This window comes from Puma concolor, chromosome E1 (genome assembly GCF_028749965.1).
Source record: "Puma concolor isolate L17-30 chromosome E1, mPumCon1.1.hap2, whole genome shotgun sequence".
Classification (NCBI taxonomy): Eukaryota; Metazoa; Chordata; class Mammalia; order Carnivora; family Felidae; genus Puma; species Puma concolor.
The window spans coordinates 57,744,952-57,759,679 of NC_141680.1; the positions used below are offsets into that span (position 1 = coordinate 57,744,952).

The window sequence follows — 14,728 nt, forward strand, 5'->3', positions numbered from 1 at the left end:
GGTGGGGGGTGTTGGATGGGGAGAGGAAGGTGGTCTTAGCATCCAGAATAGAGCTAGTAACACTGGATTTCCCACCCCCGTGCTGCAGAGAAACAAAAAGTAAAAGCCACCCGATCTCTGAGAGTAAAAAGAAGTTCCTTATCCCTTAGCAGCAGCTAACTTTGTTGCCTGCTGACTTGGTGCTAGGCAGTGTTGAGTGCTTTCGTGTGCTTAGCACCTTCAGCAGCCTTAGGAGGCAGCTCTAAAATCTCTGTTTTACTCATGGAGATTCTGAGGCTTAGAGGTTAAGTTAGTAATTCGAAGTCACGTAGAAATATTTAAACCCGGGGCACCAGGGTGCCTCAGTCAGTTAAGTATCTGACTCTCGGTTTCTGCTCAGGTCATGATCTCACGATTTCATGAGTTGGAGCCCCACCTGAGGCTCTTTGCTGACAATGAGGAGCCTGCTTGGGATTCTCTGTCTCCCTCTCTCTCTCTCTCTGCCTTTCCCCTGCTTGCGCTCTCTCTCAAAATAAATAAATAAAAAAATATATATATCCAAACCTACAACTCACCAATTCCACTATGCAATATTTCACATTCTCTAGCTCTTTGTCATGTTCAGTTTTAAAAGCCAGTCTGACTCAGGGCAGTCCAGAAAAGAAGAAGGTCCTGTGGGTCCCCACAAAGTAGTGATCCCCCAACTCACAGGCCATAGAGAAGGCCTGGTGCCTGCAAGCTCCCGAGCTGCCGGGAATGGCCTGGTGGTGCTTTATCTTTTCCCTTCTTTCCTCTTGCCCCTGTGAATGTCCCCTTCTTGAAGCACCATTTCAGCCTGTGGAGGACAAAGGAGGGAAAGGAGAAGGCAGGCCTCAGCCTTCAGTGCACACCTTTTTAAGGGAACAGGTGGCACCTCTCAGGCCCATTTCTTCCAGAAGGGCCTCTATTCTGGATGGTTCGGGACAGCAGCAGGTGAGAGGAGCTTGCCAGCTGCTCTTCTCTCCACCCCAGGGTAGCTTGTCTCTCTCTCCTCTACCCCCCTCCTCTCCCAGAATCCAGGCCACCAGATGGCCTGAGCAGGCTGTGTTTATTTGGGGCCATGGAAACCTACAGCTCCTTTTTTCTATCACTCTGTGTCAGGAACAGGCCTGGAGCCCAGCTTCAGAGCTATCGCCTTGGAACGGTGCTGACTTTATTATTCATAATCCCTGAGCTGTCGACCTGAGTGAGTTCCTGGCTTTGCTCCCTTGAGCAGTTTATTCCAGTCACCATGGAGATGCCTCTGTTCCCTCTGAGGTCTTGGGACTAAGACAGGGAGGGACCCAAGGATCCCCCTTCCAGCCTACAGCCCAAAAGGTTTATGTCAATTGTCATTCCCTTTCTAGTTTGCTTTCACAAAGCCAGTGCTCAGGAAGTTTATTCCCTCCTAAAGAATATGCCTGTAGCAATGAGGCTGGAGTGGTAAAGCCTGTATTTGAAGACAATCTCCTGTTTCAAACCTCCAGCATCCCCTAGGGCATATTTTTCAAGGTAATAGTGCTTTTACTAAAAATAGAACCCTTATTACAAAACAACCACTAGGATTACTAACAATCACTAATCATCTATTGAGCTGTTTTTATTAATCACATTGCCTCTCAATAAAGTAATTTAGGCAACACTGAGCTGTTTCCAAACAGTGCGTCCTCTACTTTGGACCTTTCTCAGAGGTGGAATTTGTTTTGAAGTTCATGTCTTAATGATGTGGGAAACAGAGTAAATGGAAAATTAAATTTCTTTACAACTTACAGCCCACTGACAAGTCCTTGAGACAGCAGAGTGACATTCCTCCAAGAATGGCCAGTTGTCTTAATGTTAATACTTTGCTAGAGGAAAAACAAGTGGTTAACTGATAGAGACCACAGTCATGCAGGACAGGAGTCTCTATCGGTTGTAATCATCTTGATGATTTACAAGGAAAAAAGCAATTTTATCAATAGCCAAACTTCCAGAAACCTACAGATTGAATTCCCTGAGACCCTGACATCATCCTTGCCTTCTTAGGATAGAAAATCTTATATAATCAGTCACTCCTCCCAACTCTAGTGCAGCTCTTTCTGCCCACAGGTCCTGTCCCTGTGCTTTCATAAAACCACCTTTTTTCCACCAAAGACATCTCAAGAATTCTTTCTTGGTCGTCAGCTCCGAACCCCAACACTTCAAACTGCATCATTAAGAACCCTGAAAAAGGGCGCTGCTTAGCCTGTCCTTGGCTGCCTGAATCTCCAACCCACCTCCCCAGCTTTCCTTTATCTCCTGGCTAGGAGAAACTGTCGTCGTGCCCCACAAAATTACTGTTCCTTCTGTGAGGGGATGTGGGTCCACTTTTAAAAACATTCCTTTCTTGGGGCATCTGGGTGGCTCAGTCCATGAAGCATCTGACTTTGGCTCAGGTGGTGATCTCGCCCTTCATGGGTCTGAGCCCTGTCTGGCTCCGTGCTGACAGCTCAGCACAGAGACCCTGCTCGGGATTCCTTGTCTCCCTCTCTCCCTGCCCCTCCTCTGCTCACACTCTGTCTCCCTCTCTCTCAAAAATAAACGTCTAAAAAAAAAAGGCTGGTTTTTAGGAAAAATAAATAAGTGGCTGGTTTTAAGTGGAAAAAAAACAAAAACAACAACAAAAAACATTTCTTTCTCCACCTGCCTGCTTCTCTTCCCACCTGTTATTTGTCTTGCAAAGACTTCACACACCTGCTCCACAGGGATATGCTTAAACTGACTTGTGAATGAGCCTGAAGTTACTAAAACTCAGCTCTCGCAGAACTCAACTTTCAAAAGCACACTCCCAAAGAATTCATCTTATACATATTTATTGCGGGGGGGGGGGGGGGGGTCTATGATGTACCAGGTTCTGGGTGCTGGGGACCCAGCAGTGAGCCAGAGCCCCCCTGGAACTTATTACAGTCTGGCTGGAGACAGAAGCAATAAACTACAAGTAAGATTGAGTGATGTTTAAGAAAAAAAGAAAAAGATAAAGTAGAGCAGAGTCAGAGTAAAGGGGAAGGAGACGAGCTAGGTCAGGCAGGGCAGGCCTCAGTGATGGTGTGAAATTTCGAGGGGAGAGCGATCCGGGAGGGCACAGCCCCTGTAAAGGAAAGAAAAGGTGTTTCTGGGGAACACGGAATCCGGGGTTCTTTTCACCAGGAGGCTCCCTTTAGAGCCTTCTAGCCAACGTCTTCTCCGCCGCTACAGGACTTCAGCGTTCCAACCAGGTCCCCCTGGAGGCGGCCAAAGGGAAACGTCTAAAAGGTACCCGAGAGAGTGACTCCGGGAGCTCAGCTCGCCGCCTCCCAGCGACCCTGGCGGGCGCTAAAAACCACTCGGAACCAAAGTCCCGAGGGAAGCGCGAGCTGGCGGACCGCGGAAGCAGGCACCCACCGGAAGCAGCCCCGACACCCGAACATGGCGGTGGCCCGGTGTCTATGCTGGGGCCTGAGACGAGCCGGGACCTGGCTGCTCCCGCCGCCCGTGTGCTGCCCCCAGCGGGTTCTGCACAAGCAGGCCGACGGCACAGAGTTCCAGAGTATCTACAGCCTGGACAAGCTCTACCCCGAATCCCGGGGCTCGGACACCGCCTGGAGGGTCCCGGTGAGCGGGGAAGGCCGTACGGAAGGGGCGTTTCCCCTCCTCTGCAGTGACGTTAGGAAGCCCGGGCTCCATTGGCCAGGCTGGAGCAAATTGGAGTGGCTGCTGCTCGTAGGACGTGGCGGGGGCCGCGGGAGGGAGCTGGTTGCCGGAGCGAGTGGGGCTGGGGCGGCAGATTGGGTCCTGGCGCCGGGAGGGCTTGGGGTGTGCGGGCGTCTCGAGAGCACGTTGAGCGTTTCTTGCAGGACCACCGGTGTTTCCGAGTTCGATCCCCGGCCTCCAGGCCCAAATGTGGGAGTTTTCCCTTTGGCGTGGACAATAAAACCCAGAAGCTGCCAAATTTTTTGAACCTTTTGGGAAGTTATGTCCGTAGCTCCTAAGAACCCCAGCGCGCCTGAAGAAAACAGGAAACAGGGTTTCGTTTCTTCAGGATGCATTTGTTGCCAGCCTGCTATGTTCAGGCTCTTTATCAGGCACCAGGGCAGGAGAGATAGGACCCAGTCAGTTCTACTGAATTTCTACATACAGGACTGAAAAGAAAACATTCATTTATTCGCTCACTCATTCAACAAACTTCAATTGAAAGCATGGTGTGTGTACCATGGAGGCATGGAGATAGGTGGGGGGGGTGGGGTGGGGAGATCATCTGAATGCTTGTTGGAGCTTATCTTCCAGTGGAGGGTAGCAAGCGATAAATAAAATCAGAACTACAGAGTGTGTGCGATGGTTATAAGTTCTTTTGGAGAAAATAAAGCCTGGAAGGAAGGAGTGCTAAGGTAGCGGTCGGGTTGCAGTTTTAAGTAGGATGATCTAAGAAGACCTCTGGGAAGATGACTTTTGCGTAAGGACTCGGATGAAGCAAGGCAGTGAGACTTGTTCAAGGGACGGCAAGCAGGCCAGTGGCTGAGCAGGGAAGTCAAAGCAGATGAATCGAAAGAGGAGAGGGATGGGATGGAGGGAGGCCCGTTTACAGGGTTAACAGGTCTTTAGCTTTATTCTGAGTGTGATGGGACCTGTTGGAGGGGTTGAGGCAGAGGAACGGAATGATCCAACTTAGTTTTACCAGGATCATTCTCAGGGCGCCTGCCTTGGTCAGTCAGTGGAACATGTGATTTGGAGTTGTGAGTTCAAGCCCCACATTGGCTGTCGAGATTACCTAAAGATAAAATCTTAAAATGCCAGCAGCAACGACAAAGATCACTCTTATAGGGACTTACAGAGAGTAGACCGTAGAATGGCAAGAACAGGAAGGCCACTTAAAAGACTGCAATAAACAGGCAAGAGATGATGATAAGCAGAGAGGAAGCAAAAGACTCTTAGGAATGGGTCAGGTTCAGGTTCTAGTTACGTTCTGAAGAGAAAACCTATAAGATTTGCTAGTGTGTGTGTGTTTTTTTTAGAATGTAATTTTTTTTAAGTTTATTTATTTTGAGAGAGAAAGCATGAGTGGGGGAGAGACGGGGTGGAGGGGAGGTTGGAGAGAGAATCCCAAGCAGGCTCCGCACTGTCAGCGCAGAGCCTGATGGGGTACTCGAACTCTCGAAACGTGAGATCATGACCTGAGCCAGAGTTGGCCACTTAACCAGCTGAGCCACCCAGGAGCCCCTTGCTAATGTATTTTCTATAAGAAGTGAGAATAAGAGAGGAATTGAAGTCCGGGGTGGAAGAATTGAGTTGCCATTAATCGAGATGAGAAAGTCATTTGTTCTTTCGTTCAACAAAAAGCATACTGTATACCTAATGTATCAGACGCTGTTTCAAACGTTGCAGACACAGATAAAACTGATAGGGTCCCCGCTTCATGAAGGTTATGTTCTAGTAGAAGGAGCACACAGTAAAGAAATGGGGAAAACATAGGTGATGAAAAGACCAGGGTGCTGTCAGAGTGCTGGGGAGCTATTTCAGATCGTTAGTAAGGGGAGTCCTCTGTGAGGAGGTTTGAGGTTTGAGGCAGCCATGAGGAGACCTCAAATAGGAATTGCCTCTATGGGTCTGGAATTGAAGAAGGTTTTGAGTTTGAGCCAGACAGTTGGGAGTCATGAACACCCATAATATTTTCATCATCGTAGATGCATGAAATGTTCTAGGGAAGGAGTAAGAGAAGAGAAAGGATTCCAGGGGCATGTCAGTGTTGCAAAGAGCAGGGGCGCCTGGATGGCTCAGTCAGCTAAGCGTCCCACTCTTGATTTCGGCTCTGATCATGATCTCACAGTTCATGGGTTCGAGCCCCACATCAGGCTTGGTACTGACCGCACAGTGTGTGCTTGGGATTCTCTCCCTCCTTCTCCATCTACCCCTCCCCTCCCCTCCCCTCCCCTGCTCGTGCTCTGTCTCCTTCTCTCAAAATAAATAAATAAACATGAAAAAAAATTGCAAAGAGCAAATGAAGAAGAGTGGGAAAGTCATTAGGGAGATAAGAAGGAAGCTGGAGGAAGAGGGAGAGCAGCCCTCCAGGAGGGCGGAGCCTGGCCTCCTCAGTGGGGCAGGGAGTGCAGGGGGATGAGGATTTCACTCCCCGATAATTCTAAGATGAAAAGGGATGAAGGCAGCCAGTGGTGGGGACAGATGAGGACACCATGAGTGTTGGTAGCCAGAAGAGCCTCAGAGTGGGTAGTGTCTGCACTGGGCCTGTGGGCCTGGGGCTCGGGTTCAAAGACATCACTACCGAGAACAACGCGGGAGAGAGACGGAGGTGAGAAATCCTGGAACGAGTAGTCTCTGACGTAGACCCTCAAGGCAGCTGGCTCCCCATGAGAGCCTCCGGTGGCCTAGGGAGAAACAAGGTGGCCCACCAGGTTTGTTGCTCTAGGTCAGTAGAGGGGATTCCTTTCGGAGTCTCCCTGAGGCGTGTGTACTGTGGAGCCTGCCCTCCCTCCAAGGAACCAGGCCTCCCATGATGCCCTCTGGAGTCCGAGGAGCCTTTTTCTGTCCTCCTGATATGATTTCGCTGGGGACCTGAAAATGGCTGTATTACATTTGCATTGTGGCTTTATATCTTTTCTTTGATTGCCCTGGACCGGTTCAGGAGTCACAGAGCTGGTGATATTTATTTAACACTGTGTACATTACATTACAGGATGATGCAAAGCAAGCCAATAATGACATTCCTCTAGGTAAGTAATTTTGCTTTATACAAAATCAGTCAGGGGGCGCCTGGGTGGCTCAGTTGGTTAAGCGTCTGACTTCTGCTCAGGTCATGATCTCTCTGTTCGTGAGTTTGAGCCCTGCTTTGGGCTGTGTGCTGACAGCTCGGAGCCTGCAGCCTGCCTCAGATTCTGTGTTTCCCTTTCTCTCTGCCCTTCCCCCATTCATGCTCTCTCTCTCTCTCTCTCTCTCTCTCTCTCTCTCTCTCTCTCTCTCTCAAGAATAAATAAACATTAAAAAAAAAAAATCAGTCATTTCCTCCCACCCTCACACAATCCTTCCAGATCTCTCCAGCCTAACAAAAGTAAAGAAACTGTCTCTGGGTGTGCAAAAGCAGAGCCCTTTAAGCACTTTAGAATAGCACAGAAATGATGGCACAGCCACTGTGGAGTGCCGGGCAGTGTGCGAGACGAATCAGAGCTCTTGATGTCCTCGTGACAAGGAACAGTCTTTCCAGTAGATGAGCTGATGGTTCTCCGGAAAAAGTTAAGCTGCAGAAGAATACATACAGTAAGCTACCATTTGTGTCTTACATTTGTATGTCTGAAACATACATTTCTATGCACATACATAGACCTGAAAGGATGTACAAGAAATTGGATTCGAGGACTGGCTGGGGGAGTGGAGAAGAAAGGATTTGGTGGCTGGGGAACCCAAGTGGGGACTTCTCCCTGTGAACTGTTTGCATAACTTTAGACTTGTGTACCACCAAACACAAGGTGAGGCCCGACGGACATAGCCTGTGAAGCTGCAAGCCCCTTTTAGGGTCCAGCAGTTTGTGGTGTCCACAGACCGTGCGAGGAGGAGTCGCCACGGGTGCCAGCTCCCCAAGGCCCTTGTTCAAGGTGACACGGAGACAAAGAGCCTGATCAACTGCAGCACAAGGGAGTGGCCTCCCCATGGCTTAGGAGCCGGTGCCCCGCTGCAGGTGGCATTTTGGTCGCCGGCAGCTGTGCCTTGAGGCATGCATGTGGCCGGAGGTGGCAAAAGCCTATCTCATCAGAACCGGGGGCAAAGAGACAGTCTCATGACAGCCTCCAGGGAGACAGGGAGGCGAGTGGGAGCCCTCCATGTCTCAGCTCCTCCCCTGCCTCGGGTGCTCTTGAGTTTGGGGGCCTCACAGGCCTTCCTAGAAGACGGACTCGGCCGCAGTGCAAACCCTGCCTCGGCGGCCTATGCAGATACAGGCAAGGTTGCCCACACCGCGGTAGAACCGTCCCCCAACAGTACCGTGCAGTCCTTACCTCTGCAGAAAAGTGAACTGATCTGACTTTTCAAAAGGAGGAAGTTCTCTTGGAAGCAGTCCCGAGACGGGCCACCACTGCCCACCAAGGCCCGCTGTCCACCACCATGGTTCCTGGCCTTTGCCACCCGGTCTTCTTACGGCTCACCATCCAGCCTTCCGAAATTTTCCCCCTACCACGCTTCCCTACTTTCCTCAGACACCGTGAGTCTGCTTTTCACGAACCATAAAAATAGAAGGAAGAAAGCCCATTTTACATTTTATAGCAAATCTGCGGCTCAGAGAAGCAGAGGGACTTTGCCAAGATCACAGTCGGCCAGTGGCTGTGCCCGTGTTAGAAGCAAGACTCCCAGCTCTGATTCTAGAATGCTTTCATCCAAGGACACCTGGGTGGCTCAGTCAGTTAAGCATTCAACTTCAGCTCAGGTCACGATCTCATGGCTAGTGGGTTTGAGCCCCGCATCCAGGCTCTGTGCTGACTGTGCAGAGCCTGCTTGGGATTCTCTCCCTCTCTCTGCCCCTCCCCAACTTGTGCTTTCTCTCTCTCTCTCTCTTTCTCTCTCTCTCTCTCAAATAAATAAACTTAGAATCCTTTCATCCAGCGGGGATGTTTTTATTTTTATTTTTATTTATTTATTTTTTTTTTTATTTATTTTTGAGACAGAGAGAGACAGAGCATGAACGGGGGAGGGGCAGAGAGAGAGGGAGACACAGAATCGGAAGCAGGCTCCAGGCTCTGAGCCATCAGCCCAGAGCCCGACGCGGGGCTCGAACTCACGGACCGCGAGATCGTGACCTGGCTGAAGTCGGACGCTTAACCGACTGAGCCACCCAGGCGCCCCACGGGGATGTTTTTAAACACTGACTAACTGGGCCCTGGGCACCAGGAATACACAATGTTTGCCCCCTTGGAGCTTACAGTCTATTGGGATTCCACATCCACCACATTTCAAAATACAACATTAAACTAAGTTTGTCCCTCAGTTTGAGCTTTTGACAGAGTCTTTGCTTTAAAACAAATAAACAGCAAGAAGCTAGGGCAGCCAGATCTGGGGAAATGTACTGAACCAGAAGCAGACAACCCAGGTCATAACTTTACCTCCTTTGCTGTGTGTGTGACCTTGGAAAGGCACATACTCTTGATTTTAGCTTTGAGATCTGTAAATAATCTCTGACTTTACTGCTTTGAACATTATGTTTGTTATATAAAAGTCATTGAAAGAGATGTGTGGGGCACCTGGGTGGCTTAGTTGGTTAAGCATCTGACTTTGGCTCAGGTTATAATCTCACAGTTTATGGGTTCGAGCCCCACATCAGGCTCTGTGCTGACAGCTCGGAGCCTGCTTCGGATTCTGTGTGTCCCTCTCTTTCTTCCCCTCCCTTGCTCACGCTCTGTCTCTCTCTCAAAAACAAAATAAACATTAAAAAAAATTTTTTTTAAGAAAGATGTGTAATAGGGATAGTCATACTGTGTTGATAATAAATGAACAGTTTGAGCATTTTTGCCATGGGATAATCTTTTTTCGGTGTGTGTTCTGTTTTATAGATCGTTTGACGATATCTTATTGTCGGAGTAGCGGTCCTGGGGGCCAGAATGTTAACAAAGGTACAAGGCACCTTGTTTTTCACTTTGAAACTTGGCCGGGAGATGCACTTGAGTTCTATGCTTACATTCATGTGGAATAAAGGGATTGTTTTAGCAGAAGCTTAAATACCACCAGTTTATAATAATCCTCTTTATTCTTTGAATGTGGTCTGATTCTTAGACTCTCAGCTGTGGGTTGCTAAGACTAGGGTTGGCTTGTGAACCGAAACAAAGGGAAATCACAGTGTGAGCTGGCAGCCAGCTCCGAGAACAGGTTTCTTTCGTTCTCATGGAACCCATTCCCCCTCCCCCTTCTTTTCAGATCCCACTAAATTGTAAGAGAAGCACTGAGCATTTAGTTCCCAGAAGTTAATTTTTGTCCAGAAGTGCCTCACTATCTTTGCAGGCTCATTCCATCACCAACCTTGTATTCCCAAGTTGACACAGGACCTGTGTCACAGGTCACACCTGGCTGGGTGTCTCGCCTCCCCGTTTCAGGATTGTCACCAGCCACTGGGCGCTGAGCCTACTTGAGAGTCTCTGTGACCCATGCGCTCTGGTCCCTTTATTTACAGTGAATTCCAAGGCTGAAGTCAGGTTCCATTTGGCAACCGCCGAGTGGATTCCCGAGCCTGCGCGGCAGAAGATGGCCATCACGGTAACCACCGGTTCCTTTCTTTTTCCGTCATCCCTCAGTCGTTTTTAAACCTTTTACTCTGTAGAACTCTGGTGTTGCCTTTGTTCTCTGCAGCATAAAAATAAGATCAACAAGTCAGGAGAGTTGATACTCACCTCTGAATGCAGCCGCTATCAGTTCCGAAATCTGGCAGATTGTCTTCAGAAAATTCGAGACATGATTGCTGAGGCCAGCCAGCCAGCTAAGGAGCCATCCAAAGAAGATGCTGTACTACACAGGATAAGGTACCAGAAAGTGCCCCCGAGCTTCTCTCAGCTGAGTCGTGGGGACAAGGGGCTGCACAGAGAAGACAGGAGACAGGGGGAGTCCGTGACTTCCCAGCAGAAGGTGGGAAGGCTCCGGGACCGAGAGAAGCCGCTGACCCGAGCGGGGCTGGCCCCTGCTGATCCGGCTGCTTCCTTCCCACCCAGCTGCCAGCTCCTCTCCGCTTTGAAAAGCATTGATTGGGCATCTGGGCCTAACTGCGGTCTTTTTGTTTTCAGGATAGAAAACATGAATCGGGAAAGGCTGAGAAAAAAGAGGATACATTCTGTCATAAAGACAGGCAGGAGGGTAGATATGGACTGAAATCCTCCTCCAGAGCTGACACAGACCCTCTTCAGGACATCCAGGCAGCCGCGAGCTCTAACACCATCAGGAGACCCCTTGTTGTTTGTGGCTGTTAATGCTTGGCTTTAACGTGGGCGCCACCACGAGAATGTTCATTTGGAAGGAGGGTGGCAGGCACTGGTTGCAAAGGTCTTTATAGGCAATCACATGTTGTCAAACCTTAATTATCCACTTAATGCATTAGCTGTAGTAAAGTGCAGTAAACGCAGTGGGCTTCGCCTCTCATTCAGAATGCTTCAGAACAGAATTCGGACCTTTTCTGTATGTTGAAATCTGCCTCAGAATTGTTGACCAGCACCGGTCAGCCAGGGGGAAACAGGAACGAGCTGCGGTATCTGCGCTCAGGGAACACACCTCGGGTTAGGAGGGCTGAGACAGGGGAGGGGGCACCGGAGCTGGGCCTTGAAAAGGGACTAGAATTTTAGTAGAGGTGCGGGAGGGACACGCCAGTTGGCAGGAACCGTATGAATAAGACAAACCAAAGGAAAGGCTGGGGTGGAGAAGATGAGGGAGCCATCTGAATGGTGGATTCGTGCCATGGGTTGCGGGAGGGAAGTCTGGAAAGGAGACAGAAGCTCAATGTGGAGACTCGAATTCAAGTTCGAGAGTTTAGATTTTTTTTAAACATTAGGTTCTGCTGGGTTTTATTTATTTATTTATTTATTTATTTATTTATTTATTTATTTAATTTTGGAAAGAGAGCATGAGTGGGGGAAGGGGCAGAGAGAGGGGGGACAGAGGATCCAAAACTGGCTCTGTGCTGACAGCAGACAGCCGGATTCGGGGCTGAAACTCATGAACCATGAGATCGTGACCTGAGCCAAAGTCGGACACTTAGCCAACTGTGCCACGCAGGCACCCCTCTAGAATTTAGATTTTAAGAAATGTAGGTGACCAAGAAATGCTGAGGTTGTTCAGCAGGAAGGAACGCCATGTGTTAGGTTGCTGTCACATGCTGTGGGATTTTAGAGGCAGGAAAAGAGTAAGTCAGACCTGAAAATAGGTTTTTGCCATCCTATGGGTATGGGAAGAACCCAGGCCGGCATGACTAAAGCAGATTACTGTGGTGTGTATGAATTTCTTGAAATGTTCTCTGTAATTTTGATCTAGTTCACCTGTTCAGCAAATACTGCCCTGTGATGCTCGAAATGCAAGATAATTAGCTGTAGTGGTATATACAACTTTATGTGAGCAGGGACCTCATCATTCACAGAAGTGTAAAAAAGGGACAACAGGGGCACCTGGGTGGCTCAGTCGGTTGAGCGTCCGACTTCGGCTCAGGTCATGATCTCACGGTTTGTGGGTTCGAGCCCCACGTTGGGCTCTGTGCTGACGCTCAGAGCCTGGAGCCTGCTTCGAATTCTGTGTCTCCCTCTCTGTCTCTGCCCCTCCCCTGCTCACGCTCTGTCTCTGTCTCAAAAATAAACATTTTTTAAAAAATGTTAAAAAAAAAGGGACAAGTTATTGATGAATGACTCTTCCAAGAGTCCCCTCAAGAGACTCAGAGCCTAGTTGGGGGTGAAGCTCATATATGCAAGGCAGTGCAACATTCATTGGTCTGTTTGCTAATTCAACAAATACTGAGTGAAAGGCCCTGGGTGAGGTCCCAGGAAACTAGCAATGAACAAAAACAGTCCTTCCTCCAGAGAACTTAAATTCGATCAGGTGATAATAAAAGTGGAGAAGAAAACTGGATTTCTGTTACGGTAACACAACCTAAAACGTGAATAACTTAAGATCTAAGCAGGTTCTGGGGAAAAAAGGGCTTCTGTCGTGAAAAGCACACGTAGGGCAGCTACAACATCAAGAGATTTTGGAAGCATAATTTTTTGCTACCTGGGCAGCTGGTGATCATTGTTTCCTGCACACCCCCCACCCAAACAACCAGATAAATAAAGTAAGTAGTTTCTGGGAACCAGAGAAGTAACTAGTTCTAGCTTGAGGGTCAGAGAAGATATACTTGAGGCGCTTGAGATAGGAGGGGAGGGGCTGGCTGGCCATTCGAGCAAGACAGGAAGACCTTGTCACCTAAAGGCTCCAGTGGTGTCCAAACCCTGCCTGTGGCTGGGACAGTGAACTACAGTATCCAGGGAATGGGCTCTGAAGCCAGTGCGCACGGGGTCAGCTCCTGCCTTCCACCACCCCCAGCTGTGGTGGGGCCTTGGGCAAACCACTTAGCCTCTCTGAACGTCAGTTTCCGCATCTATAAACTAGGGGTGATGTTACCTGTGCCTACCTCATAGGATTGTTGTGTAGCTTAAATGAATCAAGCGGTTAATGGCACTGAGCATGTACTTGGGGGATGCTAACCATGATTGACGGTTCAGTTTGGCTGAAACCCAGGCAATGAGGAGCTGTGGGAGCCACGTTGGCCACATGCAGTGGGAGCCGGGTCTAGAAAGGCCTTCAGTGTGACAAACTAGGACACTTAGCCTCCTCCTCTGCAGAGGCTGTCAGAGGAAGATTAACCTGACTGCGAACGGGCGAGGAGAGTGCGGGGGAAATGCGTGCAGGCCGGTGGACTGACCCATGGAGGAGTCAGGGACCCATCCTGGAACTGGGGCAGTGGCAACAGGGATGGAGAGAGAGTAGCAGACGCGAAAGGATTGTGGAGACCGAAATCGGGCCGGGTGGGGTGGGAGCAGGTGAGTGACGTGTGTGATGTGCCTCGAGGCGGGGAAGGCACAAGGGAGCGGCCTTGGGAGGATGGTGGAGTGAGGATGGTTCTGCCTGTGAGGAGCTGCCTCCGGGAGTGACGGGAGTGACGGAGTGACGCCCGGGAGAGGGGATGCAGCCAGCCCGGGGGCTGGGGGTGAGGTTGCAGCTAGAGTGTGCAGGGCAGAGGACACAAGAAGAGCCTTGGGAATGGGTAGGAGCAGTTGAGGGTGAGCAGAGCGGAATATGGGGACATGCTGGGTTAGATGGTGGCAGCGGGGAAACCAGAAGAGGCATCCCTGTGGGCTGACCCTGGAGCAAAGCGCTGGACCCATGAGGCCCTCAGAAGACATTAAGGGTACATGAAAAGACCTGGAAAAGTGTTTGGGACACACAGGAGGGGATAAAGAGGTAGAGACACAGCAGGCTCGGTAGGGGACGGGGAATAGAGCACAGAAGTAGGACCCATCCTTTAAAAATGCTGAGGGGGCACCTGGCTGGCTCAGTTGGTTAAGCGTCCGACTCTCAATTTCGGCTCAGGTCATGATCTCTCAGTGGGTTCAAGCCCTGAGTTGGAATTCTCTCACTCCCTCTCTGCCCCTCCCCTGCGCTCTCTCTCTCACTCAAAATAAATAAATAAACTTAAATGCTGAGGATTGGGACGCCTGGCTGGCTCAGTGAGTAGAGCATGAGACTCTTGGTCTCAGGTTCGTGCATTCAAGCCCCATGTAAGATGTGGAATAAATATATTTTTTTTTTAAAAGGCTGAGGACAAAAGGGTGAACAAGAATGAAGCGTTCTGCATTCATCCAGCTAGGAGGACCCTTAAGATCTGTACACTTGGCTGCATGTGCACCTCAAGGAACAAATTGGTTCATCTTATTTTTTTTTTTTTAATTTTTTTTTTTCAAGGTTTATTTATTTTTGGGACAGAGAGAGACAGAGCATGAATGGGGGAGGGGCAGAGAGAGAGGGAGACACAGAATCGGAAACAGGCTCCAGGCTCTGAGCCATCAGCCCAGAGCCTGACGCGGGGCTCGAACTCCCGGACCGCGAGATCGTGACCTGGCTGAAGTCGGACGCCCAACCGACTGCGCCACCCAGGCGCCCCCAAATTGGTTCATCTTAAAGGAGAGCACCTCCGGCGGGCCTGGGTGGCTCAGTCCAACGGGTGTTCAACCCTTTGTTGTTG

The 14,728-nt window shown here is 49.7% G+C and overlaps 1 protein-coding gene, 1 long non-coding RNA gene and 1 other non-coding gene across 4 annotated transcripts; 2 read left to right on the forward strand and 1 right to left on the reverse strand.

The window, feature by feature from the left end:
* The first annotated feature begins 3,420 nt into the window (after nt 1-3,420).
* On the forward strand, nt 3,421-11,089 carry MRPL58 (mitochondrial ribosomal protein L58). 2 transcript variants are annotated; one of them, XM_025927697.2, is made up of 6 exons: nt 3,421-3,606; nt 6,680-6,716; nt 9,537-9,596; nt 10,151-10,233; nt 10,327-10,496; nt 10,755-11,089. In XM_025927697.2, exons 1-6 carry the CDS (start codon nt 3,421-3,423, stop codon nt 10,837-10,839), a joined length of 621 nt encoding a protein of 206 aa, XP_025783482.2. In that variant the 3' UTR covers nt 10,840-11,089. The 2 variants fall into 2 exon arrangements, with proteins under 2 accessions (XP_025783482.2, XP_086544124.1); XM_086687998.1 differs by lacking the exon at nt 9,537-9,596.
* LOC147574527 (uncharacterized) lies at nt 7,140-10,155 on the reverse strand. The gene is made up of 3 exons (XR_015244296.1): nt 10,000-10,155; nt 7,992-8,200; nt 7,140-7,238 (listed from the first exon to the last, which is right to left on the reverse strand). It is a non-coding gene; the product is annotated as an uncharacterized LOC147574527 (long non-coding RNA).
* A 1,549-nt stretch (nt 11,090-12,638) lies between the features above and the next one.
* Nucleotides 12,639-12,752, forward strand: LOC112864735 (U11 spliceosomal RNA). The gene has a single exon (XR_003224003.1). It is a non-coding gene; the product is annotated as a U11 spliceosomal RNA (small nuclear RNA).
* Nucleotides 12,753-14,728: the final 1,976 nt, after the last annotated feature.

Coding starts and splice junctions, on each gene's coding strand:
- MRPL58 (XM_025927697.2), top strand. CDS start 3,421: ATGGCGGTGGCCCGGTGTCTATGCTGGGGCCTGAGACGAGCCGGGACC. Junction 6,717..9,536: donor CAATAATGACATTCCTCTAG/GTAAGTAATTTT, acceptor TCTGTTTTATAG/ATCGTTTGACGATATCTTAT. Junction 10,497..10,754: donor GCTGTACTACACAGGATAAG/GTACCAGAAAGT, acceptor TTTTGTTTTCAG/GATAGAAAACATGAATCGGG.